The sequence below is a fragment of the Poecile atricapillus genome, chromosome 1 (genome assembly GCF_030490865.1).
Source record: "Poecile atricapillus isolate bPoeAtr1 chromosome 1, bPoeAtr1.hap1, whole genome shotgun sequence".
Taxonomy (NCBI): domain Eukaryota; kingdom Metazoa; phylum Chordata; class Aves; order Passeriformes; family Paridae; genus Poecile; species Poecile atricapillus.
In genome coordinates, this window is record NC_081249.1 from 126,302,920 (window position 1) to 126,330,011 (window position 27,092).

The 27,092-nt window shown below is 59.7% G+C and overlaps 1 protein-coding gene across 6 annotated transcripts; it reads right to left on the reverse strand.

The window, feature by feature from the left end:
* CTNND1 (catenin delta 1) lies at nucleotides 1-27,024 on the reverse strand. 6 transcript variants are annotated; one of them, XM_058835124.1, is made up of 20 exons: nucleotides 26,773-26,906; nucleotides 13,397-13,515; nucleotides 12,329-12,642; nucleotides 11,253-11,324; nucleotides 10,850-11,008; nucleotides 10,125-10,657; nucleotides 6,696-7,159; nucleotides 6,426-6,609; nucleotides 6,076-6,193; nucleotides 5,624-5,777; nucleotides 5,219-5,236; nucleotides 4,899-4,967; nucleotides 4,138-4,265; nucleotides 3,869-4,019; nucleotides 3,486-3,678; nucleotides 3,282-3,396; nucleotides 2,665-2,752; nucleotides 2,282-2,329; nucleotides 2,059-2,156; nucleotides 1-1,650 (listed from the first exon to the last, which is right to left on the reverse strand). In XM_058835124.1, the coding sequence occupies exons 3-20, from the start codon at nucleotides 12,521-12,523 to the stop codon at nucleotides 1,642-1,644; spliced, it is 2,796 nt and encodes a 931-aa protein (XP_058691107.1). In that variant the 5' UTR covers nucleotides 12,524-12,642; nucleotides 13,397-13,515; nucleotides 26,773-26,906; the 3' UTR covers nucleotides 1-1,641. The 6 variants fall into 6 exon arrangements, with proteins under 6 accessions (XP_058691107.1, XP_058691097.1, XP_058691116.1 ...); XM_058835114.1 differs by having other exon boundaries at nucleotides 1-1,653; XM_058835159.1 differs by lacking the exon at nucleotides 1-1,650 and adding an exon at nucleotides 1,682-1,912.
* Nucleotides 27,025-27,092: the final 68 nt, after the last annotated feature.

A 27,092-nucleotide genomic window follows, 5' to 3' on the forward strand; every position in this document is an offset into this window, starting at 1 on the left:
TCACACTTTAAAAACTTTATTTATATAAAAAAATCATTTTGTTTTAAAAGCGTTACAAGAGTGTGCACAGGAATCAGACAAGGAACGGCTTGGCGCTTCCCCCTCCCCACCTCCTTGGCCCTCCTCCCCACCAGGGCCAAGGAGGAGAGAAGGGCAATGCTGTCTTTTTGGTTCATTTGAAATTAAAAATTAAAAAAGGAATTAGTGTTTTACATATTTAAAGGAAAAGAGAAGAGTTAGACCCCAGAACAAAACCCAACCAAGCTGAGGTGGGCTGGAAGCAGGGCAGGCCCAGCCAGAGCTGGGGGGGAACTGGGGCAGGAGCAAGGCACCAGCTCTGCCCCTGCCACCTCCCTGTGCCCTGAGAGCCCGCCCTGGGGGGAGCCCACCCTGGGGGGAGCCCCGGGCTGGGAGGGCTCCTGCTCCAGTTTACAGCCTCCTACAGAGGCTTCCAGTTGCACAGGGAGCCCCAGGGCCCCCCAAAAGATCACAGCACATGGATGTGCCCCAGCACCACAGCCAAGAGGAGGAGGAGGAGCACACCCCAACTCCATGGCAGCCCAGGCCAGGAAGCAGATGAGCATCCCACACCCTCTCAGTGAAGGCAGGGGGGTTGGGTTCCCCCCAAAACAGGCTCCCAGCCCCACTGCAGACAGGCAAGGCTCCCAGCGGGGAAAGGAAGAGCTCAGCCCTGCCGGAAGCCCAGGAAACTCCCCTTTTCCAGGGAAGCAGCTGGACAGTACGATTCAAAGAGCTATTTCACAGTGGCAAAAGAAAGGCACGTGTCAAGAAAAGGTCAGCGGGGCAGCGCCGTGGGATCCTGGCTCCAGGTGCCCGGAACAGTGCGCCCCGAGCCGCCCGCTCTCCCCAAAACCCTGCTGCATCTCCTCCCGCCACAGGGACCCCCTTCCTCACAGAAGGATCCTCCTCATACAGGCACTGGGTGGGTGCCAGGGCCCCATCCAGACTCCTCTGCAGGATCCAGAGCTGGATCCCCCTTTCCCATGCCCCCAAAAGCCTCATCTAGAGCAAAGCAAGAGACGTTATTGCTGGTGTTCCTTCCCCTGGCCCTCGTGCCTCCAGCTCCTGGACCCCAGTCCTGCAGCCCTCAAGGAGGAGGGATGCTCCTGTTGTCCCCACAGCCCTGGTTGAAGAGTGATCCCACATGAAAAAATATACCTATAGGCAACAAAACCAAACCAAAAACAAGGCGGTGGCGAGTGAAGTCCCAGTCCCTGTCCCTGCAAGACACCTTGGAGCAGGGGGAAGGTGTGGGAGAGAAGGCAGCTCCTGGTCAAGGCAGAGATCCGAGTCCTTGTGCAGCATCCACGCCGGCTGATCCGGCAGAGTCAGGCAGGAAGGTTTTACTCTCAGGAGGAAGGAAGTGGTGGGGGACGGGAGGAGGAGTTCTCAGTGGTGGTGTCCCAGAACAAGGAGGTGCAGCGGCCTGGAGGAGACCGAGTGGACTGGGCTGCCCTGGGGACCCAGCCCAGGCATTTGGCTGGATGGTTGGCACAGAGAGTCCAGCAAAATTCCAACAATAAGACAAGGTAAAAGTCGGTCCATTCCACCATGAAGAGTTATATATTTATATATATAATATATTATCAACTCAAAACGGAGCAGAGGCAGGGAGGCCAACTAGATCTTCTGCTGTGGAGAGAGAGAGACAGGGACAGGTGTTAAGGCTGGAGTGGGAGTGAGGGCGGAGGCAGGATCACAGCACCAGTGATTGCAGCAGCAGTAATTGCAGCAGGATTTGGCTGGCCAAGCACCCCTAAGAGCACAGCAGGATCTGTCACCACTGTCAGATTGGGCAGGACACCGTGGGACATACCGACATGGGGGAGGGCACAGCAGCATCTTCCTCTGCCTCCTCCACCTCAGGCTGCGACTCCTGCCCCTCCTCCTGCTGCAGACACATGCGGTTAGTAGGGGCCTTGGCATTGGGGGTGTTAGTTGTGGGAACCCAGGTCTCCCCTCCTCTGCCAAACAGGACAGCGATGTGGCATTTCCTACACCCATCCCACTCTTCCTGAGTTAAAGAGAGCTGCTCACCATCAACGGCACTGCCTTCACTGGCTCCATGTCTCCGAGGTCACCAGATCGGTCCAGCGTCCTGCTGTGGTCCCTTTCGTTGAGTGTGGAATAGTTGTCTGGAGCAGGAGAGGGGACAGTCAGTCAGTCATGTCACCACCTCCATGGGGAGCTGCACCACTCCCACAGGAGATGTTAACTCCACCCTGCTCCCCACATATGGAGGGGGAGTCCCCTCTCCTACCTGGTCCCATGTTGCTCATCTGGATCTCCTCCCGGGAGGATTTCTTGTCTGCAAGCATGGGAGAGCACATCAGGGACAGTTCCTGCAGCCAGAAGCTACAGAGAAACTGCTCCCTGCCCTGACTGGGGGAGCCCAGGCCCAGCTGCAGCTCTGTGACCCAAGGACACCACAGGACCTACAATGCCAGCCCCAAGAAGCCATCCAAGGCCCTAACTGATGGCTCTGATGGCCAGGAAAGCCACCCAAGGCCCATGCTAATGGCCCTGTGTGAGCAGCTGTGGCTGCTAGGGAAGCCAAAGCCGGAGAGCAGGAAGGGGACAAATGCCAGCTGCCCTGAGTACCCACAAGGCAGAGGGGCACAGGTGCTGAAGGCAAGCACATACCTGTTTTTTGGTTCCTGTCGATGAGAGGCAAGGTGCTGTCATCAAAGGAGTTGCCTCCCTGGGTCCGAGAGGCATTGCTCAGGTTCACCTATAGCAACAGTGACCACTCAAATCCTGGGCCCAGAGGTTTCTTCCTCACCAGCACATCCCACCCCTATGGCACCAGCACACACTCAGGAACCCTCCCACAGCCCTTGAGTAAGGGGTCCAAAGTAACCAGAAGGTGCTGAAGCCCCCCGCTGTACCCCCATCAGAATGGGGGGGCCCTGCCTGGACCAGGGCAGTGCCTGGCCCTCCAGCAGCAAGGGCAGGCTCTGCTTTTGGGAAGGAAACTGAGCCTGGAAGAACCCTATTCTTCAACACTGTCACAGCAGCACTTAGAGTGACAAAATTCCGGCCTCATGCTCATGTGGGACACACACACTTTACAGAGTGATCCTAGCAGAGACTTCCTGCTGGCCATTAGCTGAAAAACAGCACAGAGACACCTCTGTGGGTGCCCAGTGCCACCAGCAAGGTGAAGAGCTGCAGGCCAGTACTGTCAAGCTCCAGAAACACCCTTCTCCCTGCTGCAGGACCCCACCCAATGCCCTGGCCATCACAGGGCATCCCCACACCTGGAAATCTGACTTCTTCCAGCCTTCCTTCTCAAGGGGCTTCCGCAGCTCCTTATAGCCCCAGACTGTCTGCAAGACAAGGGCGGCTGCCCGGACTTCTCTCTCTGAGCGGTTCCTAGAAAGAGGCAAAAGAAGAGATGCTTGGAAACCCAGAGGAAGTGAAGCCCCTCTCCACCCCGACATCATCCTTTGAGTGGAGCCTACCCAGATTTGTTTATCAGCACAAGCTTCTCAATCCCCTGCGTTTCCCGGAGCTTTTTGGCCGCCTCGAGGTTGTCCACGATCACTTCATTGATGGTATTGAGGATTGACACCACTGTGTCCTCAGAGAGGTTTTTGGCAGGGGTCTGCTGGCCTCCAGGCAGGTTCTTCACTAGGTTGGGGATTGCATGTTTGCCTGGGAAGGATAAAGAGTTGGGCATGAGCAAGCAGTGAACAGGGCTGAAGGGAAAACCACTGACAGGTGACCCCTTTTGCTGTCCCTCTTTGCGGGAGATGCTGTGCCCACACATTTCCCCAGCAGCCAAGAGGAGAAGGAGGAAGCTCCTGCCTAGCCTGCATGGATACAGGGAGCGTGCCACCCTCACCTATCAGCTCCTTGTTGCGCAGGTCCACGGCCAGGTTGCGCAGGGCCCCGGATGCCGCTTTCACCACGCGCTCGCTGTCGTGGGTCAGGAGGTCGGCGATGGCAGAGAGCCCCTTCTCCTGGCGCAGGGCTGAGCGGATGTACCGGCCGTACTGCGGGGAGGCACAGGGCCACCGTGTCACCCGGGGCTGGGGACACCGCTGCCAGCCCCCACGGGTGGTGCTCCCTGCGCCCCTTCCCCGTCACACTGCCAGCTCTGTGGGCACTCACCGTCCAGCTGCCAGCGCACAGGTTCTGGATGGCTCCTGCTGAAGCCTCCAGGATAGCTGGAGTCTTGCTTTCCTTCAGGAGGGAGATGTATATCCGCACCACTTCTGGCTGGAAGAGGAGCTCGTAGCCTGCCAGGAGGACATGGGTAGGAAGGGGATAAACCCAAGGGCTCTGCTAGCATCAGCCCAATCCAAAGGGGCACTGCTGGAAGCTTCTACTCAGGCTCCCAGGGGGTAGGATCCTCAGCCAGGCTGCCCCAGGGTACCAGAAATCCCAGCCACCGCTTGGTCAGGGGCTGTGATTCACATGCAGTGAGACACTTGTCTCCAGAGGCTCCTGGGAATGACCTTTCCTCATTCTCATGGCTGAGGAACACTTTAAGACAGATTTTAGCTTTAAATCATGCCTGTTCTTCATGCCCAGGAGTTAAAAGCAGCCAAGAAAGCAACTGTGCCGGCAAGTCTGAGACCACCACAGACGGCTGTGTCACTGTGCTGTCCCTCAGCCCCTGGGGCAGTATTTCCCTCTGAAGCCTGTCCCAAGGCAGCACCGACCTCATCCATGTATAAGATCCTCACAACTACTGGCAGAGCTCGTGTTTTAACAGGTCCTTGGGCATTCCTGCCCCAAACCCAGCTTCTGCCCATTGGAGAGATTCACTTCAATGGGAAACAGTTCCTCTTGCTCTCTCCTCTCCCAGAGCCGCTGCGGCAAAAGCTGCCCTGACACCCAAGCCCTGCTTAATCACTCGAGGAGCATACCTTTGGCTGGAGTTGTTCTTTTGGGAAAATCCACTGTGTCGGCACCAGGGTCTTCTGGGAGCTTTTTACCTTCAAAGTGCAAGTGGAGAGGTGTGAGACTCCTCCCCTCCTCACCTGCCTCAGCCCAACAGCTCTTTGCCACTTGCAGGAACAAGCCCAGAGGTGAGCTGAAGCCAAGCGACCAGCGTGTCGCAGGAGGGGACATTGGGGGCATTGGCCACGCTGCAGGCAGAATGTGCCCAGCTGGGGAGAGGGGCAAAGAGAGCTGGAGAAAGCACCCAATTAAACCATGGAAAAAGTAAAACCAAGAGCGCACTCACCTCTGGAGAACCACTCGTCTATTGGTGAGGCGGAGAGAAGGACAGGAGAGAGGGGAGGCAGGAGGAGGGAAGTGCCAACAGCGTCATGGGGCAGATCATTTGGCAAGAAAGCAAAGGGAAGGGGAAGGGGCAACACAGGAGAAAAGGGAAGGCGTGGAATTAGTGGACATGTATCCGTCACCAACCCGCCACCACAGACACCCACCACAGCTTGTGTCAAACGCTTTGGGCAAGCCAAGCAACAGCTCCCAGAGCCAGGGAAGCAGGGACCATTGCACCTCCAGAGAAAGCTGCCCTTCAGGCTTCACGCAAGATGTCCAAGTAGGAGCACAAATACCCCAGACCACCCTCAAGACCTGTCTCCGTTCCCCTCCCTCCCTGCCCTGCTGCTGCTGGCACACGAACCTTTGCCCTTCTTGGCCCCAAAGCAGCTGGCGTTGTGGGGCCCAGCGTTGTTGGCAGGGACAAGGGGCGTCTCCTGGTAGCGCTCAGCATGGGGGATCTCGCGGTGGACTTGGTAGGACAGGTTCCTCAGCAGGCACACACAGTTCTCCACCAGCTGGAGAGAGAACCAGAGTGTCTGACTGAGACTGGGAGCAGCACTCCAGGTCCGCGAGCGAGGGCTCGGCCCAGCCTTAAGCTTAAAGCTCAAGAAAAATTCAAGCCAAGACATTGATTGGGAAGGCCTGAGCCAGGGGACAGCGGTGTGGGGATGAGTGACACAACCAGACCCCTGCTGGGGGGCCAATATTCCTACCCCAAATTGCAGGCCGAGTGCCAAACACCTTCTGGTCCAACAGTGCCAGGTGCACCCCACACAAGCTCTCCCTTTCCCAACACCAGTCCCACTGTGGTACCTTGCTGTCCAAGTCCTTCTGGCCAATCTCAGACTGCACAATGTAGATCAGGGCATCCACCAGCCCATCACATTCCCGCAGCTTCCGACGGGCCTCGCTCCGCTCCGAGCTCACATTCCTGACAGGCAGGAAAGAACCATCATGGGAGAGACAGCTGAGGGCAAACGAGGGGCAACCCACACCCCGCAGAGCTCAAGAGAGCTAACAGCTCCTGTAGCTCCCCTCACTGAGGGTAAATGCCTCCAAACTCAAGGTCTGCACCACCAGCAGCTGTCTTACGAGAGCAGCTGCTCCACAGTCCTCTGGAAGTGCCAGGAGTGTTGCAGCCCAAACCCAGGCCAGATCCATACCTAAGGCAGCCAGCGGTGTTGGTGAGCACCGACTCCCACTCTATATGGCGGGGTTTGGAATCCTCGTTGGGCTCCCGCTCCCAGCCGGAGCGGGGAATGACCACCTCATCGGTCAGGGCATGTAGCGCGTGATCCACAATGGCCATTTTGATGGAATCGTGCGAGGACAGGTTCCACAGCGTCCCTGCAACGCCACAAGGGGAAGGTGAGCACTTGGACCCTGACCCCACCCCAGGGGCCAGCCTGTCCTGCCCTCCCTGGAGCCACTACCTGTGATGACCTCGGTGAGGTCCATGTCGTGGGCCTTGCGCAGCAGGCGCACCAGCGCAGGCACCCCGTCGCAGTTCTTGATGGCGATTTTGTTATCCTGGTCCTTGCCAAAGGAGATGTTCTTGAGCGCTCCACAGGCGCCGTAGTGCACCTCCTTCTTGGGGTGATCCAGCAGCCCCACGAGCACGGGGATGCCCTTCAGCCGGCGCACCTCCGTCTTCACCTTGTCGTTGCGGTAGCACAGGTGCTGCAGGTAGGCGGCTGCGTTGGACTTGACGGCGTCCAGCCGGAAGCTCAGCATGGCTATGACCTCCGGCAGCTCTGGCTGGCGCCAGTTCCCAGGGGCTGGGCCGCCCTTCCGCAGGCTGTCCAGGCTGGCCAGGCTGCCCCGCTCGTGCTGGGCCAGCGGAGCCCAGTAGTACCGGTCAGGGGCCACTTCATCCACCAGCATGTCTTCATAACTCCTAGGAGAGAGGGCAGAGGGCGTCTGAGCACAATCCTGGACCTGGGGGAGGCAGTGCCCCTTCCAGCCCAACAGAAGGGATGAAGCTGGATCTTGGTCTCTGACCCCTGCAGAGGCAGGAGCCAGCCCTGAGGCACAGGCAAGAGCCAGCACCACAGGCAAGGTGTGCTGCTGCTCTGGGGAGAGGCTGAGTTGGGCACCAAGAGACACACAGGCTCCAGGGATCAACCTCATGGCTCCCAGGGCAGGCCTGGGGAAGAGCTGTGCTCCCAGACCCCTGCCCTGGCCAGGAACAGCTCATCCATAGATTGGCAGCGCTGGGAATGAGCCCAAACAAGTACGTAGAAGTTTAAAGTGTAACTACTGCCCTGCATACCAAAGTGACATTTCACACCCCCAGAACATACACCTCTCAAATACCAGATTCTCTCATTTTTGCAGTCACTGGCACTACAATCCTTCCCCCACCCCGGCAGAGGAATCCAGTAATTTCCAAGAGAAAGGGATGGGAGGGGACAGCTCAGTCACCCCTGCTGTGCCAGGGCACTGAGGACATTCAAACAAAACTAAGAAGAGGCTTCTACCTCCACTCCAGCTCACACCTGCCCCAGGGGCTGCTCAGCCACCTCCGGAGCTCCTGGATCAGGCACAGACACCTCCTGCCCCTGCGTATCCTGACAAGGATAGTGGCAGGTCCTGCTGCTGTCACCACTTCCCTTCCTACAGCCTCTGGTACGTGACTTGCCCAAACCACCAGCTTTAGAGCCACTTCCACAGTCACATCACCCCTGGGTGCTGTAGCACCGGGCTGCCAGGCTGGCTTCCAGCAGGTCCCAGTGGGGACACGCCCCATGCCTGCCTGCTCAGAGGTGTCGAGGAGCAGCAGCACAAGGCTGGAGCAAGTCACAGCCACCAACACTTGCCAACACGGCTGGCAGCTGATCCCACTCTGATGCCAAGACTCGCACTCCCCGGAAGGGACCTCCTGTCCCACCGTGGTGCTGGATCCCCCCCTGCAATTGTGAAGGATCCCACGGTGCTGGATCCCCTCCAGGCAAGATGGGGCTGGCAGGGAATGGGAAGGACCCCCTTCCCTCCTTCCCTGCAGAGAGGGAGCTCTGACAAGACCCCAGAGCAGGGGCCGGAGCTCTCTGCAGCCGATGGATGGCAGCCAGCACGCACGGCATCCCGCGGCTCGAGGCACTCCTTCTGCTCCGCGTGCCTGGCGAGCTGCCTCCCCGAAGGAAGTCGTTAACAGCCAGGCTCCTGCTCAAGACAAACATCTCTGAGGCGGGGGGATGCTGCTCTCCCTGTTCCCATCCCTGTGAGCTGGGCAGCCAGTGTGGAAGGTAACTGAGAAGGTGGGGGACAAGCCAAGTTCAACAGCGCCTGGATTCCACAGATTGCTGTGATCTTTATCGCTCTGCCCGGGGAGAGGGAGAGCTGGCTCAGGGGCCCACCAACCTATCTTTCATACCCTGAGCCATTCCTGTGACTCCAACAGAACTGACCTTCTCCCTCTACGTGACCCACATCCCTCAGTCTCCCCACCTGGCTGCAGCTCCTGCACTTGACTCCTGTAACTGCCTTCCCCCTGGATGTGGAGGAGCAGGAGCCCTGACACCTTCCTGCACAGCAGAGAGGACTCATGGTCTCAAAGGCCACCCAGGGAAAGTACACAAGCCAGAGTCTCTGGCTGGACAAGCAGCCAGGGGCTGGACACACCTGTAAAACCCCTTCTGCCCAAGATGCTCCCTAAGGGACCAGGACCTGATGGCCAGTGCTCAAAACTGCCAACACTGGCTTGTCCTGGGCTGCCCAAGGAGGGAGAAGCCTGGAGCAGCCCTGCCTGCCCTCCCTCCAGCCAGCACAGGCTACACAAAGCAAGGAGGCTGAGGAAATCCATCTGGGTGAGCAACCGCCCCGACTGGTTCACCACAGCCCAGAAGCACTTGTGCTGGCACCAGCCACAAGGACAGACAAAGCTGCTCCTTCAGTCCCTCCAGGAGCCAGGAGCTACCATGGATTTATAGCGTGCACCTGGATCAGGCAGATCTCCACAGGGGCTGGGAAGAGCCTCCTTTACCCCAGGTCTCTCCCTGTTGCCTCTTTTATGTCCCAGGAGCTTAGGCTGCCTGGGCCCACTCTGGGGCACTCAGGAGATGCTGACACAGTCCCTTACCCATTTCCAGTACTCTGGCTCAGCCCCTCGCTCCACTGCTACCTCACCATGCCCAGAGCCATCCCTCAGCACCTGCCCAAAGCCCTGCTGACAGTCCAGCCAGGAGGAGAGCAGGAAGCAGTACTTGTGCAGAGATAGCTGGCACAAGAGACATGGGCAGGAGTCATGGCCTCAGGCAGGTGACATCCTAAATGCCTGGCAGGGCAGGAAAGACCACCAGGACCCTGCTCTGGCCTCTGAGGACAGCATAGCCCAGCAAGCTGGAAGAGCTGCCATCACCACAGACACACAAAGGGGAGAGGCTGCTGCTGCCAAACAGGTTGAACAGCTTCTCCCAGTCAGGCTGTGCAGGAAAGCTCCTGGGGGACTGCGGGGCCGAGCCCTGCTCACCCCAGCCTGGGCTAAGCTCCCCTTCCCTGGGTTGCTCTTGGCTCAGGGAGAGCACAGTCATGGGACTGCAGTTGCTCCCAACACACAGCCCACACAGGCACTGCTCCCAGAGGGATATGCCACACTGGAGCACGCACAGCCCTGGTGGCACAGAGGGAAGGGCCTGGAGCTACATCCAGCTGCCCACTGGAACTCTTCGCTGCAGGACGACTGGCTCTGGCCCAATTAGCACCCAGGTTTAACCACCAATTAAGCAGACAATTAGAAGCAGATACAAATTTTCTCCTGTGTGAGCTGCGTGTGACTCAGCTCACGGTGTTGTGGTGCACGGTCCTCCTTCCTCCAAATCAAGTTCAAGGGACCCCAGAGCACCCCAGAGCCTCCTGCCACATACCTGAGCCGTCGCCGAGCATCAGATGGGGTCCCTGCCCTCCTGGCCGTGCCATAGTCAGACATGAGCCCGTAGTCCACATCTTCAAAGCCCACGCTGCGCTGGTCATCCTCCAGGCCGTAGGGCTCAGGGTGGAAATGGTTGAGGTCCATGTTGCTGCCCCCAACACGCACCTGGGGCTGGGGGCCATAGATGTCCTGGCGGCTGGGGGCCCGGTAGGTGTCCATGGAGGGGCGGTAGCGCTCGTCGATGCGGGTGACGCGGGACAGGCTGCCGTAGCTGTGGTCACTGCCCGGGTACCCGTCCTCGTAGGGGCGGCCGTAGCCATCGGGGTAGTGGTAGTTGCGAGGGAGGGTGGCTGTGCCCGCCTGGCCCAGGTAGCTGCCGGGGCCCCCATTGCCGTTCTTGCGGAAGTTCCTGTCCATGGTCTGGACGTAGTTGCTGGTGACGGGGGACGTTTCCAAAGGCAGCCCATCAGGCCCCACTGGCACCTGCTGCACCGTCCGGGTGGTCACGGTCTTCACCACCTTCTTCACCTGGCAGGGGTGACACACGTGGCAGGGCACGGTCACATCAGGAAACCCACCATGTCCCTGTGTCCCCGGATTCCCCTTCCAGCCCAGCACTTCAGGAACATTTCATACCCTGTTTCAGCTCATGGCAGAGCACCCAGCCACCACAGTCCCCCACCATGCCCTGTCCCTCCATGGTGTCCCCCAGGCCCGTACCGTGGTCTCTGTACGCCGAGTTGTCCCATCATCTGACGTCTCCACAGACACGACAGACATGGCCCCTTCTGGGTCTTCCTCCATGGTGTACGTCTCCTCCACGATCTGGCCCGGGTCCTGCATCCTGGGGATTGTGCTGTACAAGAGGTGGCTGTGGTCCTGAGGGGAGAAAGCAACAGGCAGTCAGGCCCTGTCACCGAACTGGGCCTTCCTGGCCTCAGCTGGACGAGAGATCTTTCTTCACAGGGAGCCCTGATACCTTTTGGAAAAAGGTACCTTTAAGCCAGAGTGACCACATGAGGAGCCCAAATCACCCTCTCCCGTTTCATCTGGGGACATTGGAGCCATGTACCCTCCCAAAGCAAGCAGGCTGCCCACAGCCATAGGGCTGAGCTCCCCCTACCTGTGGCCCGTTGAGCTTCAGATCTGAATATTTCTGCCTTTCCAGGTCAGCATCGCCCAGGAAACGTCCGTTCTGAAACACAACAGGGCAGCAGGCCCATTACTACACAAATCTCCCACGGACCCATGCTCATTTCCCTGCAGGGCCCTGAGCAGCCCATCTCATGCACCTGACAGACATCCACCATGCAGCCCACCGGAGCCCCCAGCAGAGGAACACACTCCTCAGGAGGGCTCTGTGCCACATGCAGCAAATCTCCTCCAGGTCAGCCTGGGCAAGAGGAGTTGGAGGAGACATCTCAACATCCTAGCTCTCCCATATGCTCCTGATGGAACGGCCACAACCCTTCCCTGCTCCCTGGCAGGGCCCTGGACACCTTCTACAGCTCCTGACGGAGGAGCCACCAATGACCCCTGAGAGAACCACATGGAGGCCGATCACAGGGTGCTGCTGTTAGACACCTGAACTCTTCCTCTGTCCACCCTGCCCTTCCCCACAGGTCCCTCCTGGCACCACCACCTTCCACAGCCAGAAAGGCACCTGGCTCCTGCACACCACCACGCACCAGCCCTCCAAGCACCCCTCTCCAAGACTGAGCCCGAAGAAGTGAGGAGACACCTCAAGCCAAGGCAGATGAAACCACATTTCCAGCCCTGTAAAGAAGATCTCCCATCTCTGGTTTGGCCATGTGGGGACAGACAGATTGCAGGGATTTGCCCTTTGTCACACACAGAAGGAGACACACACACCCCAACCTCAGCATTTCAGCTGCCCTCCAAGCAGCCGAGCAGGATGGGGAGCAGAGATACCCTGGAACTGACCACAGCCAACCTCTGACCTTCCCAAAACCACAGCAGAGCCAACCTGGCAGCAAGACCCTCCAGGCTGGCACCTCCTCTCCTGAATCCTCTGTCTGCCAAAGGAGGTCTGCACACCCCCAGACCGACTCCAGTACACCAGTGCCACAAGAACAGCCGGGCCCTCCTCCACCTCCCATATCCAAGGAGGGCTGAGGGGAGGCAGCTCCAGGGGCTCCAGGAGCCTGTGCACGCCCCTCTGCCGAGGGGGTGTTTTACCTGGTGCCGCCGGGTGAGCGTGCCGTTGGCCAAGCCCGGGCCGGCGTCCTGTGGGGAGACCCGGACTCGCTCCAGCTGGGCTGAGACATGGCGCCGTTCCTCCTCCAGGGCCCGGGTCAGCTTCTCGAACTGTGCCTCCTGCTCCTTGACAGAGGCAAGGATGCTGGCGGTCGACTCCACTTCCGAGTCGTCCATGGGTGACGGGTGCCCAGGGTGGGCAGGGCGGGGGGCACGGGGAGGCACAAGCAGAGGCGGCTTGGTGTCAAGGTGAGGGTGGGAAAAATGACCCAGAAGGGCAGGAGCCCCTCTCTTCACTGCACACGATTTTGGGGGAGGAAAGGAGGAGAGAAGAGCGGTCAGAAGAGACTGATTTTGTTAAGGCAGATTTTCAGAACAGGGGGAAAAAAAACCAAAAAATCTTATGGCATTAACACCCACTCCCACCCATCACCAGAGAGCTGGCAAGAGGGTCCTGGAGCAGGACTCAGACGCAAACTGTCCCAGCATTAAAGCCTGGAAAAGTGGCACTGTGGGGACAGAAGGTCCCCCCAGCACAGCAAACAGCTGGGGCTGAGCCAGGTTCAGAAGCGCTGGTGTGGGCTGAGGGAAAACCTCATGGGCAAGGAAAAGCTGCGACCAGACAGGGCAGGAGGGGAGGGCATGTCCCCGGGGTGGGGCAGGGGACACTCCTGAAGAATGAGAAGTGACCCACATCCTACTGCTTCCTCCAGGGAAGGGCGGAGGGAGAGGGCCATGTATCTGCTCCCTCCTCCCTGGTGCAGTAAGAGATGGGGAGACAACCTTGGCTCCACAGCTCCTTCCTAGCCAGGAAAGAGGATGGAATATGATGGGATCCCCCTAAAGGGGATCCCATGAGCCCCTCTGAGTGCTGCCAAAACTGACCACCCTCTAGGTATCCACCAGGGCTCTCCCTCCAGGGATCCTCAGCCCACAGACCTGGGGATGGGCTTTGGCCTGGACCCCTCCAACACCCCCGCCCAAAGGAGAACAGCAAGTGAGCCACAATCAACATTTTGGTACAGAAAGGCAATATTCTTCCATACAGACCTGTCAGAGGAGGAAGCTCAGGTTTGATTGGCAAAGGCACGGGACAGCCAGGTCTAGACGCAGAGAGTCATGGGAGAAACAGCCCAGCCACCACAGTGAGGAAGCAGGAGGGAAGAAAGCTGCAGGGACAGCAGGAGCAGGTCAAAATCACACACAAGAACCCCTAAACAGGAGGTAGGGTGGGCATGGAACTGGGAAATGGGCATCTCTCTCCCACCCCCTCCCCTCTGAGGGATGGGTCTGGAAGGGCTGGTGGGCAAACACGGCACTGTTCCCACAACAGCCCCCCAGCTCCACGGAGACTCCACACCCCTCACTGTTCCTACCGACGGGAGAAACGGCAGAGGCGGAGAGGAGTGGCCAGGGCTCAGCCCTCCACCCCTCCTGCGCAGCCCCGCCGAGTCCCTGCAAGCCCGAGAGGTTTTCCCAAAGCTGTGCAGTCATGGCAGGCATGTGGGGACTCGCTCGAGCCGGGCAGGCAGCACAGAGGCTGCTTTCCCACGGTCTCCAACATCGGCTCTGCCCACTCCACTCCCCGGTGCCACCGCCCCAGAGGGCCGATAAGGACGACCCGGGGCTGAGAGCTCACGCAGGCAGCATCCCCGTTCCCACCACCTCGTGCAGCCCCTCCAGACCCAGCCTGCAGCACATGCTGGTGCACAGCAGCTCAGTAAAGTCTTCTGATCTGTCAAACCCCTCCTCACTCCTCGTGTGGCTCTGCTCCCCAAAGCCTCCCTTGGGTACAGGCACATGTCAGCCACGGTGGCACTGCCGCAACAGAGCCCAGCCATGCAGGGTGGATGTTTTCCAAGGGCTTTGGAGGGCGCCCATAGCACATTCCACCATCTGGTCACTGCCACTCTGTCATCTGCCTTCATCAATAAAAAAATCCAGTTGCTCTACTTGTGCCCACATGGTGCCCAGCAGGAGAAGGAGCTGTGGCACACCCGGCCCAGCCATGGACCCCGGGAAGAATGCAGCCCACCACCCTCTGGAGCCCAAGCAAGCTCTTGGAGGCTCCCAGACATGACTCCTGGCTCATGCATGTTGCTTTCCACCCCTCCCACCTTGCAACAGGTACTCCCTGAGGCTTTTCCAACAGATTGGCTCCCCGAGCCTTGTATGGAAATGCAGGGATAGCTCTGACCCTTGCTGCTCACCTGTCCTGTGCATTTTCAGGATTCTCCAAAGGAGAGGCTTGGTGCCTCCCAGAACAGTGCTGACACATCCCAACTCTCATCCCTGAGTAACACTCCCGATGTCTGGTGGGCTATCACCCACTTTAAGCAGGGACACAGATCCCAGCCTTTCCAGGGCTCCGTGATGGAAGGGGAGCAGCTCCTTGCCACATCCCAGTGTTGTCCAGCAGGACATGGACCAGTCCTACCACCCCAGACAACCTATGCAACTGCAGCATCCAAAATCCCAGCCAGCAGTCCCCCTGGCTTGTTGGGTTTGTTTCCAGAATGGTACTTCAGCAAACCCTTTAGAAGACGGGAACAGCCCCCTGTGGAGAAGCGATCCTCCACAACGCAGCCTTGTCCAAGCAGCTTTGCTCCCTGGCTGGCCCTCAACAAGTCCTGATGCAGAAGAGGCAGACTTTTAGGGTGCAGGAGGGCAGAGGCAGCTCCCTGAGTCCAAGGAGAGACTTAGCTAGTCTGGTCTCATGAAGAGGATCATGCCTGCAGCGAGTGTAGACTAGCAGGGTCTGGCTCTGTGAGAAGCACAGACAGGAGAGACAGGAGCCCCAGAAGGTCCCAGTAGTTCCCCATGGCTGCCAGGCAGGGCCCACACAGCCCACAGGGACACCCCAGCCCCAAATCCACACCTCTGCACGTTCCCTGGGAATGGGGCTGGGAAACATGGACACTAACAATGAAACTTGCAGGGCTGTTAGGGCCCCAGATAAGGGGCTAGAGAAGCTGTGAGGCTGTTTCCTTCCCGTCCCTTCCACAGGGAGTAAACACAACAGCAGGGGAAGGAACAGGATAGGTCCCGCACCCTCCGGCTCCAGTGGATGCTCAAGAAGGGGCCACCTGAGGGTCTCCCAGCAGGATCAGGCCATGTTAAGCAGAGAGACTCAGTGTTGGGGGGCTGCACTGCCTACACAGTTGTCATTCCTGCCCTGAGCACTGGACATGGCTCCATGATGTGTGAGGAGTGCCAGCAGAATGGGGTCTCTCCCAGTTTTCCTCTACCACCAGGACAGACCAGCTCCCTCTACCCTCGTTCCAGCCACTGTCTTCATTGATCTGGGATTAAAGACATAATAATTACAGAGAGGCAGTGCCAGGTCCAGAGAGGTCAGTAAGAGCTGTCCCCGCAGACACAGCCAGCACCATCCCAACTGGAGCGTGGCCATTCCCTGGGTTTGGCACACAAACCCCAAACTCGGCCCTACACCCCCCAGCTGTGAGGAACCTGCCCCACATTCAGGGATAGGGCCCCTTGACAAGTCCCAGTGCCATCTGCGGCACTCAGTGGCCATCTCTGGAATGAGACAGGGAGGGCAGAAAGGGGAGAGCCTCAGCTATGCATCCTGCTCCCTCCAGCCAGTGAGCTACTTGTGACAGTGCAAAGCCAAGTACATAGGAACCCGCAAGGGTGAAATTCCAGGGATCGCTTTGCGCCCATTCCCCCCTTACTCCCCCCCAGCCTCTGAAGATCCAACTACAGAGCATTCTTCCAGAGCCAGACCCTGACCGGCTCTGAGGATGGCTCATGAAAGCCTTTTCATCATGGGAGAGGCACTTGCTGACACACCCGTTACTTAAAAACCCCAGCAAGCCAAAAATATTTCAGTTGGCTCAGTTCAGGGCAAACCAAAAAGCCTAAGGACAAAGCACACCCTGAGCAGCTTCACCCCAGGGGCAGAATCCTCTCTGTGCCCCCAGCAATCAGTAGGAGGGGACCCCAGGGAGCACTGCATCGACCCAGGAAGTTTCACACCTAAATCCCTCTGGCCTTATCTCCCAACTTCCTGGCACCAATCCCACCCTGTGCTGTGCCCACAGGTCCCAAAGCCAAAGTGGGTCCACTGGAAAAGTATCTCAGAGCCTCCAGAGCAGAGTCCACTTCCTCGTCAGGAGGCAGCTGCCAGCCCACCTCTGCTGGAGCTTCCCTACCACGATCTTCCCGCCTGGATAAAGGCTTGGACACAGCCAGACAGGCATCCCACACCCTGAGCCCTCCACAGCTCTTCTGCTGCAGTGAACTGTGACATGGCAGGTTCTTCCAAAACCTCTCCCCCCAGCTTCTCCAGCATTCACACAGAACAAATCCCTTGCCTGGAAAAATAAATTTCTAGGGCCAAACCACAGACATACCCACCTAGAGTTCACCTGCACCCTCCTCTGACAGAGAATAGAGTCCAGGCCTTGAAGGCTCCCGACCAGAAGTGTTTTCCTGGAGTCTGCTATGGAAAGATTAACCCGGGGGCCCAGACCAAGCCAGCAGATGGGGAATCGTACTCCACAGGCCAGGGAAAATGGACAAGATCCGGCAGATAAGACTCAGGCTGGAGGCTCGACAGGTAGCATCGCTGCAGCACAGGGGATCTCTGGCACATGTACTCTTCCAGCCCTGCTCCATACCCCAAGTCCCTGGAGAGCTGTCACCCAAAGGTCCTGGGATCCCTGGGGCTAAGGCCGCTGCCTCAGCATAGAAGACTTTGGGCAAAGTTCAACCCAAGCACCTACAAAGTCAGAATCTCCTCTGCCACATCATCCCTGCCCCAGCACCCTGCTAAGGGACACACCAGACTCACTGCCATTGTCCTGCTGCCCCACTGGAGGAGGAACAGAACTGCATCAGCTCTGTCTGCCACACCTCAGCCCTTCACACAGCTTCACTGCTTGTCTGTGACTCCCAAACACATGTCCAGCAAGGTTTGTCACCACAGCCAGACACCCTTGGCAGCTCCCCCACACCGTGAAGCAGGAGGAAAGCCCTTCTCCAGCTCCATCAAGAGCCAGGACAGACACAGCCCCTCACTCACGCTGGCTGAGCCCCTGTGGGGCTCCTGGGCCAGACCCACCTGCCAGGCTGACAAAGAGGGATGCACTTCCTGAGGAATTTTGCAACACAGTCCCCAACTCCACTCCAATAAACAGCTTTTCTCAGCCCAAGGGCCTCAGGAGAGCCAACTGGTTGCCCACTCTCTGAAAGCCCTCAGCACTAGACCCTGTCCTCAAGAGAGAGAGGAAACAACAAATTCTCCTGGTTCCAGCTGCCTATCATGATGCACTTAGGAAAAACAGAAACACCATCAATAATTCAAGCCTGCAATTGTCCGAGTGCTTGCAGTGCACTTGCTTTGCACAGGCTCACAGCCCAGCTAATTCACCATTGGCTTCTGGTCAGTCTCAATTACCTAAAAAATAAATGAGCCGGCATCCTTGGCATCTTTCCTCATGCCAAGCACAGGGTCCAGGCTCACACATCAACCCTTAGACCTCAATCTGGCTTCTGAAGCAGCAGGGCATGGGAGTGGAGACCACAGGCCCAGGCTCACCCGCTGGTGGGCAGTAGATCCAATATCCCTGTGCAGGTGAAGCACAGTTTTGGTTGTTTCTTTCCCAAACCCAGAGGCAGGAAGGTACACAGCCATCACCTCAGAGTAGCCCATCCTGGAGGGATGACACAGGCTGACACATCTTTGCTGCCAGGTTGTGCGAGGCCCCTTGCTCCCACTCCCCAGCCTACCCTGGCCCTGCCAGACCTTACATCAGGGGACAGGTTTCCCCACCTCGTGCTCTGGGCTCCAGCTGCCTCTCTCCCTGGCCCCCAGTAGGGCTCATCCTGCTGGCAGGTCACAGAGAACAGCAGACTTTGGGGAGGCTGGCAGGTAGTCAGGAAAGGGCTGCTCCAGCAGCAGGTTGGACACCGCCTTGGGCGCCATGCCCTGGGTGCTGGTCACGGTCACGACAGGAGCCCGGCAGGTGAACACCCAGGAGCGGCGCCGCGGGCAGGGACAGGCAGGGAGCTGTTCCTCCTCCACCCTTCACACCCAACTGGTTGGACTGGCAGCAGGATCGCCACCTGGCCTACCTCACCTGCCGCCCCCAGTGCCAGGGATGATGGCCACGTAGCCGGGATGGGTTGGGAAAGCCTCCCTTCGGAGAGGGGAGTCACCTGGAGATGCAAGCCTGGCGCAGATCGCACCTTATAAGGCAGCGGGCCGGCAGCCAGGGAGCAGGATGAGGAGGGAGCGATAAGGGCAGGGTGGGGCTGGAGGGGAGGAAGCAGAAGGAGGCAGGAGCGTGGGTCGTTCCCTCAGCCAGGGCAGGGGGCTGAGAACGGAGATACCGATCGGGTCTGCAGGACGGGTCTGGACACAGCCGACGGTTGTGAAACACGGGCGATCCCCTGGGGAAGCGATCTGTCCCTAGCTGCGCTAAGGTCACCCGGCCGGTGCCACCCCAGCAGGGTGAAGAGTGGGGCAGCCGAGCACGGAGCAGTGCAGGGTCGGCTGTGGGGAGCTGGGATTGTTCTCCTGGAATGCCAGCAATCCTGCGGCGGGGCAGCTGTCCTCCCAGGCACGCCGGGGGCCACTCACCCCTCTCCGAGCACAGCCAGAACACAGCATGCCAGGAGCTCCTTCCCTCCAGGAGAGCAGGGAAGCCGCCGACCCTCGACTGGATGGAGTACCATGGCAAGAGGAAGGGAGATGAGCTTCCCTCGGCATTTGCAGGGAGGAGAGGGCCGCAGGAGGGCAGCCAAGCCGCTGGGCTCCAGGCAGAGACTCTGTCCACCCACAGCCCCCAAGCGGGACGGCCACAGGGCCGGAGCCTTCCTGCCAGCAACATCCTGCTGCATCCCACTGCCCACGGACACCTCAGCAGCCCTGCTGCCACAAGGCACTGCTGCGAGGGTCCCCAGCCTGGGGACAGTAGCAAGCAGGATCCCTGCCACCCCTCTGCACCAGCCCCACGGCTCACACCCCCAGGCCCAGGAGATTCACATGTCGAGAGCCCTGCAGCAGCACAAAGGCGGCTCTCTCCTCGCTGTGGGAATTCGCAGCTGAGCGCTCGGCAGGGACAAAGGGATTTCACAGGCACATCCCCAGCCGGCGGCCGGCCTCCCTCCCCCCGGCGTCCCCGCTTCCTGTCACAGTAGCACCAGACCTCGGGGGCGCAGCAGCAAACAAACACCCAGCGCCGGATTCTGGGAATTGGGCCAGAGCATTCCCGGGGCAGGCCACGCTCCGGCAAGCCAGCGGGCTCCTGCTTCACCCCAGCGGCTCCCGGGCAGGGGGAGGCAGCAGCCCCCCGGCTCTGCCACCGCGGCCCGAAGCGAGCAGGTGAGCAGGGGGGATTGCAGGGCAGCCCCCTGCTCCACCCAAGGAGCAGTGGCCACCTCGAAGGGTGACATGAGCTGTCCCCACGGCCACAAGGGTCAGCGGACGCTGGCGTTGGGCTGAAGGTCAACACGGCCCCCCAGGCTCCAGCCACGCCAATGTCCCTGCCCTTCACCCGTCCCCCCACCCTCTGCCGGGCTCAACTTTCCCATTCAGCTGCCTCTCTCCCGCAGGGAAAACAAACACACCAGAGATAAGGGCCATATTGGCAGAGTCCAGGGAGCAAAGTCCCCTCAGTAAGACCCGCACCTGCCTGCCCAAGCCGAGGGCACGGCAGATGGGAGAAACTGCTCTCTCTGGCTCCTCATCCCAGGGGCACATGAGCTGCTCCAGAGCTCGCAAGTGCTGCTGGCTGTGCCCAAGCAGAGAGGCTGCAGTCTGGTGGCCAGCATTCCCAGCAGGATTAGGGGGAGCCTCCCTTCATCAGGCCATGGGCACAAGCACCTGCAGTTACCTGAGCCAGCCCAGCACCTGGAGATAGGGATCTGGGACCCTTCCTGGGCATAGAGCCCTTCCCACAGCCCTCTTCCCAAGGAAGCCACTTGAGATCATTTCCTGTCCCACACCTGCAGCTCCGGGAACCGGTTCTGGCTTCCAGGCCCTGCTCCAACCAGTGGACAAAGGAGCAGAGCCTGGAAGCACAGGGCAATCTCACTGGCACCAGGACAGGACCTGCACCACTACGGGCAGCCAGCACTATGTGCCCTTCTAGCAAGAGCAAGTCACCAAGGAACTGCGAGCATAAGTGGGGAGAAGGGCAGGAAACAGGGCCCCCCAGCTTTCCCAGCAACCCCACGCGGAGTCTCCCCACACAAAGGGTACCCAGGCACCCCTGAGGCAGACAGGGCACCCTTCCCTCTTCCAGGAGGAGACACCCTCCCCTCCCCACAGAGCAAACAGGTGAAGTAGCATTTGGTGAGGGAGTGGCCAGGAGGGAATTGCCGAGATTAAGCCAAGCCGGCCTGAGGGAGCGGCCCAGGAGGAGTGGGACCCCCTGCCCCCCCTCGCCCCAGCCAGCCCGGACTCCCCGAGCAGGTAGGGCGGCCACGGGCTGAGTCAGAGCACAAACCACGCGGGCTGGGCTGAACACCCCCGGCTCCGGCTCCGCATGACCTCATCAGGTGCCCGGCTCTCTAATTGCACGCGTGTGTCTGCTGGAGATGGCTCCGAGGGCCCTGCCAAGAGCAGTAATGAATGGGTGAAGGAAAGCCACTGGAGAAGCATCAGGCAGGAGCCAGGGAGTGAATCATGGCTGGAGATGGGGAAAGGGGGTGCTGCAGCAGAGTGACAGCAAGTCCCCCAGAGTGCTCTAAGGCCCCACAAGGTGCACACACAGGCTAGCAGGAGCCAGCACTCACACAGAGCAGCAAGGAACAAACAGAACAGTGGGCCAGCAAGACTCCATCCTACCCCAGCCCCCTGGCTAAACTGTTTGCACCCCCAACCCTCTCACTGAGAAGCACCTTCCCAGGCTCCTGTGCGAGCTGAAGGGAAGGAAACCTTCGCTTCCTGGTCAGACGGGAGATGACATCGTGGCTTCCCTTTCCTGCTAGTTTCTAAACACGACGTCCTGCCAAGGGCCACTCCCCACTGCCCCTGGCCTGCATGCAGACGATCTGGAACCAGGCTGGGAATGCCAGACATGGGCACCACCACCAGCCCAGCCTCAGCCAGCTATGCCAGCCAGGAGGTCAGCATGGCCCACCCAGAAGATCAGATGCCTGGCCTTCCAGCTTGTTGGAAGTGGTCTGCCACCAGGAAATACATCCGACTGTTAATCACCCATAGTACTATCACATTCCTGTCCAGGGCTGGGAGAATCCTATGAGGAGAGGATGGAAGATGCTGTTTTCCAACCCCATGAGGCTCTGGCTGTGCCCCAGAGATGGGTTGGTTACCTGAAGAGCTATGGCAGCACCAACACCACAACCCCAGCACAGTATCTGCCCCCTAAGCCGGTTCTCCAGCCTCCCTCACACACCTCATGTCCTTGTCTGCACAACTCCCTCAGAGCTCCCTGACACTGTGGGGCTGCCAAAGCTCCTGAAGGCAGGACAGGGCACCCCTGGGAAGCCAAGCATGAGTCCCCTCAGAGGTCTCACTGCTGCCAGAGCTTTGCTCCACAGGCCCATCCACCTGCCCTTCACAGGGCGGCTCCTCTTGCTGCCGAAAGGAGAATGGAGAAGGGAATTGAGTGGTTTTCCACCGCAGCCAGCTGCTGTGGACAGACCCTGGGCAGAGACCAGGGGTGGCTCTGCCACACCAGTGTTTTCTGGAGGTAAGAGCAGGCAAAAAACAGAAGAGAAAGCAAGGATGGCACAAAGCCAACCTGGAGAAGGCAGGCTCCCCACATCAGAGAGGATTTCTCCCAGAAACACCCTGGGCTCTCTACCTCCTCCCCCTCAGACCCCAGTGAACAGGAGGGGGACAACATCTCTCCCCCTGGAGCGAGCTGGCCTGCCTGCAGCCAAGCCAAGCATGGCAAGCAGCAGCCCTGCGTGCAGCAACACGCTCGCAGGAATGCGTTACTCTACTGGGCAAGGGGCCTGCCAGTAGCATGCAAACAACCCCGGTGACCCACCCTTCCAGGTCGGAAAAACTCGTCTTTGCAGTTCCACACACACTCCCTCCCACCCACAGCAGATACCCACATGCAGCCCAGCACTACTGCCTCCCCTTTCCAACCGGGCCGGGACCAGGGCTGGGAGCACCGGGAAGCAGCTGGAGATCCAGGGGCTCTTCTCGGAACAGACCGGCCCCAGTGCCATACGAGATGGGGGTGAGAGGAAAACGTATTGTCTAGGGACAGTGAGACGCCTTCCTCCTTCTGGACAGGGCGGGAACCAGTTCCCCATATTCATCCAGTCCAAGGTCATATAACTCTCACACATGAGGCCACCTTGCTCCCTCCCCCAGGTAACCACCTTCCTGTGCAGGAGGTGCTTTCACAGTTGCAAAAAGATGTGTAAGACGAGGGGAGAAGAGAGAGCTGCCCTCCCATTGCTCACTCCTGCATGCTCCGGCTGCTCTCTCCCCATGCCTGGTGCTCACAGCCCAGCCCTCAGGGACCCAGCAGTGGCAGGTATAGCTCAGGTGTGCCCAGGAGGGCCACTGAACTTTGAGCAGCATTCGCTGTGACCAGGGCCAACGCCCAGAGGAACAGGAACAGTCAGGGCCAGGATGGAGTTATGGGACAGCTCCTGCCCTCACACACATGAGCCCAGCATGCTGCTGCCACCAACCCCAGCCCACCCAGGGGCGTCCCATACAAGCCCTGGAGCTGCAGATGTTTCCAGAGCACCACCACCCTGGCCAGGCTACAGGAGAGCTCTTCCCAGGGCTCAGCCCCTGCCGCAATTTGGCTGGACCCTTCCGTGTTTTTGCCAGAAAGACAGTCACACCTGGACAAGTATCCCACCAAGACTGGGACCACAGCAGAAACTCCACATCCCATCAGCACAAACATCTGGGCACAGACCTGCTAAAATCAAACGCGTGGTAAGTCTGGCTCAGGTCCTCAGGTCTGCACTGGCACAAGCATTCTTGCAATAGGTAAGAGCTCTGCAGTGCAAAGTCACCACAGACCTGCAGCATGAGGTTAGGGACACTGGCATAAGTTCCTGGGCACCCACCACTCCTGTCAGCATCCCCTGTCAGGGAAGCACATCTCCCTCAAGGCAGCAGGAGCCAGCGTGGAGGGCTGGGCAGCAGGGACCAGTCATTCCCACCTCAGTCCAAGGTCCATACACGGCAGACATCCCACTGCCAACCTCCAACCAGCAGCTGCTCCGGGCTGGGAAGAGCAAACGAAAACAGAGGTGATGGGCACCCTGGTTAAGGGTTGGCCTATCCTGGCACCATGCCCAGCAGCTTGTGCTCCTTAGTCACTGTTTTGCCCCCACACCCAGCAGAGCCACCTCATCTCACCCCTCCTTGCACAGGCCACCACAAGGAAGCAGTATTCCTCACAGGGAAAAGTTGCTTCCTCCACATGCAAAGAGAAATAGGAGGATCACACCCACTGCCATCCTGAAGCCCCCCAACAGGCTGAGGGCACAAGGGAACAAAACAGAGCACATTCATCCAGAGGTCAGGCCCTACATGCAGCAGTCACCAGACAGGGCAGGGGGATAGGTACTCCTGTGCCAAACCAACACCAGCAGCCTTCCTGGAGGGAAGGAAGGTGGATTAGCAACAAGCACAAGACAGGCAGGAGCTGGATGGACTCATCAGCCTGCTGCTGGGGGTTTCCAGCACAAGAACTGGCTCTAAGAAACCATTTCCTCCCCCAAACAGCCTCCTCAGATGATATAAAGCAAAAAGAAGGTTGTGGCCACCTCAGAGAACTTGAGGACTTTGGTCGAGAGCCCGTAAATCCAACCCCCTTCCGACAGCCTAGCACTGAGGCACATTCCTGAACTCTGTGCCAGATGACAACCTCCTCCGCTAGCCAAGCCCTGTGTCACACACTGAGGAGTGCCTGAATTACCCAGGTTCGGCTTTTGTCATCACATCCAGGCAACACCTGCTACGTTTTATTGACCCAAACCAGCTCCAAGTTCTGCTTCTGTCAGCAAGGCAGGGACAGGACACAGCCAGGGCGCTGCAGAGACACAAGTGTTCAGAGCCAGGAGAACTCTGTACTTCCCCGGAGACAGCATCACCACAATCTTGGGAAAGGGCTCTGTCCTTGCCAGCAGTAAATGAGAGACAGTTATGAGGGGTTGTTGGAAAGGGAAACCAAGAGCTTTACCCAGCACTCTCCCCCTAAGGCCACAGACACTGGTAAGCTATTTCAAGAAGCCAGCAGCCTTCCAGGCACGATCCAAGCCACACTATTATTTGCTGGGTGTCCTAAAGCCACCTCCACTGCAGATACAATGGGCCAAGGTCTTATCTCCGTGCCAGAGGCTGGAGGAGGGATGAGATGAGAGGCAATCCAGGGACAGACCCTGGCTCCGCGGTCTGGGCTGGACCATTCATCTGACTCCCAGCCCATCTTTAGGGAAGGGATGGCCTCAAGGGCTCCTCAACCACAACGATCAGGCCCTGACCTCTGCATCAGAAGGGAGGAGGCTCACCCCTCTGCGGCAGCCCAGGCAAGCCCAGCACGCTCCACTGAGTGAGCACTTTCATCTTCCCACCGCTTCCAGGAAGGTTCCACGCGAGATTCCAGCAATACTGCACATGGCAAAGGACAATCATCTGCACACTCGAGTCCAGCCAAACTCAGCCAAGTGGAAGAGCAGATCTTTAAAAACCGCCTTTTTGCTGTTGACAGAGCATGACCAAACACCAACAGGTAAAGAATCTGCCTCAAGAAAGCCCTGGGAGCAGGATGGAGCAGACAAGGTAACCCCGGGGAAGAAGACTAACAATTTTCCTGACTAGTCTCTTCCCACCGACCCAGTGGACACTGCCCCATTCCATTGGCAGGAGCCCCAGCAGTCAGGAGCATTGGAGCCGCCAGCCACTGACCCCACTTTGCCACATCCAGGAGAGAGGGTACAGAATTTACAACTTCAAACACAAGCTGTGAGCATGGCTTTACAGGATCCCAGCACACCTGCAAAGCTGAGAACAAGCTCAATTCTCCACACCAAAGAGCTGGATAGTCATGTCCAAAAGCATCTGTGCAATGTAGGGAGGGCATCAGTGAAACCACAGGTAGCTGCAGTTCAATACCATCACGAGGCTCCGTTCACCCAGATGCTCCTTTCTGGCTCACCAGGAGCTGGGCAGAAGCCTGTGTGCCACGGCCCTGGGAGAGGAGCGTCCAGCTCCTGCTGGTCACAGGACAGCCCAGGCCCCCCAAATAACACCCTGTGAGTCCCATCGTCACCGGCTCCCTGGAAGGGCAAGGGCACCGAGCCTCTGGAGAGAGGGAGGCACTCCAGCAGGTCCACCCCTCTCTCCAACAATCAGAGGAAGCTTTCTTGTCCAGGCTCCCTCGCCCAAACCCTAGGGCAGTCACGGAGGTGCCCCACCTCCTTTCTGCCAGCCCGCGGGCACTTAGCAGATGCCAGCAGCCCTCATGACTGAGAGGCACCCAAACTTTCACACCCCAAGCTAAGTCTCCTCCCTGCAACGCTCCGAGGAGGCATAGGAATGCCCACAGAAAAGCGATGCCGGGGAAGGTCACCGGACAAGGCACGACGAGCGCTGGGTAGATGGGAGGTAGCCGGGCTGTCGCTAAATGACAGTGTGGCCAAGAGAGACTCAGAACGAAGCGGCGGCTGAGCAGCAGACTCCCGAGAACGGCTCCGGCACCGTTCTGCCTCCCTCGAGAAGCGTTTCGGTGTCGCTTGCGAGCTTGGGCGGACGGGCCTGTCGGGCTGTTTTGAAGCTCAGAGCGATTCCATTAGGAGGAGCCGCAGCCCCACCCGTACACTTGACCCCCCCGGGCACACCGGCCCCTTCCCCGCCAGAACAAAGGCGCGGGCGAACGACGCACCGGGCGATGAGCCCGTGCGCAGACCGGCAGAGCCGAACTGAGCAGCCGGACGCAGGGCCGAAGAGCCGGGCCGTGTCTCGGCCGAGACCCCACGGAGGGACCCAGCCCGATCCCCGCCCGAGGGCGGGGGGCCCGCCGGTGCCGGCCGCGGGAAGCTGGCACACGGGCCGCCTTTGTTCCGGGCAGGGCGAGCGGCGGCGGCCCCGGGCGGGGAGCGGGGCGGCCGCCCGGCCCAGCCGCCTTTGTGTCGCTCCCCGCGGGCTCCCGGGCGCCGCCAGCGCCCCCGCCAGGGCCCGGCCCCGCCGCCCCACCGGTCCCGCGGGGCGCGGCCGCGCCTGGCACGGGCTCCCGGGCAGGACGGGGTTCGCGGAGCCCGGTACCGACCGGCCCCGGCAGGAGAGCGCGGCCAAGCCCCGATCCGGCCCCGCCGGGCGAGGACCGGCCCGGCCCGCCCCGCCACCGCCGCGGGGGCGTGCGGCGCCCGGCAGGCGCCGGCTCACACCGGCTCCGCTCCCTCCCCTCTGCCCCCTGAGCGGCGGCACAGACGCCGCGATTAGGACTCACCGTGGCCGGGCTCCTCGGCGGACAGGCGAGGGGGGACGGTCCCGCCCCGCGGCGGCGGCGGCACGGCCGCCCGGCCCGCTCCGCTCCGCGGGTCCCGCCGCGGCGGCGAGGCGAGAGGCGAAGCGGGCACCCGGTGCGGCGGCGGCGCAGGTCAGGCCGGGTCCCGCCGGGCGGCGCGGGGCGGTGTGTGCGGAACGCGGGGTCGGTCGGGTCCCGCCGTGCGCCCGCGCCGCTCCCGCACCTAAAATGGAAGTTAGTCCGGCGGGCGGGGCGGGGCGGGCGCGGGGCCGCCCCCGGCGTCAGCAGCCACGACAAGGACG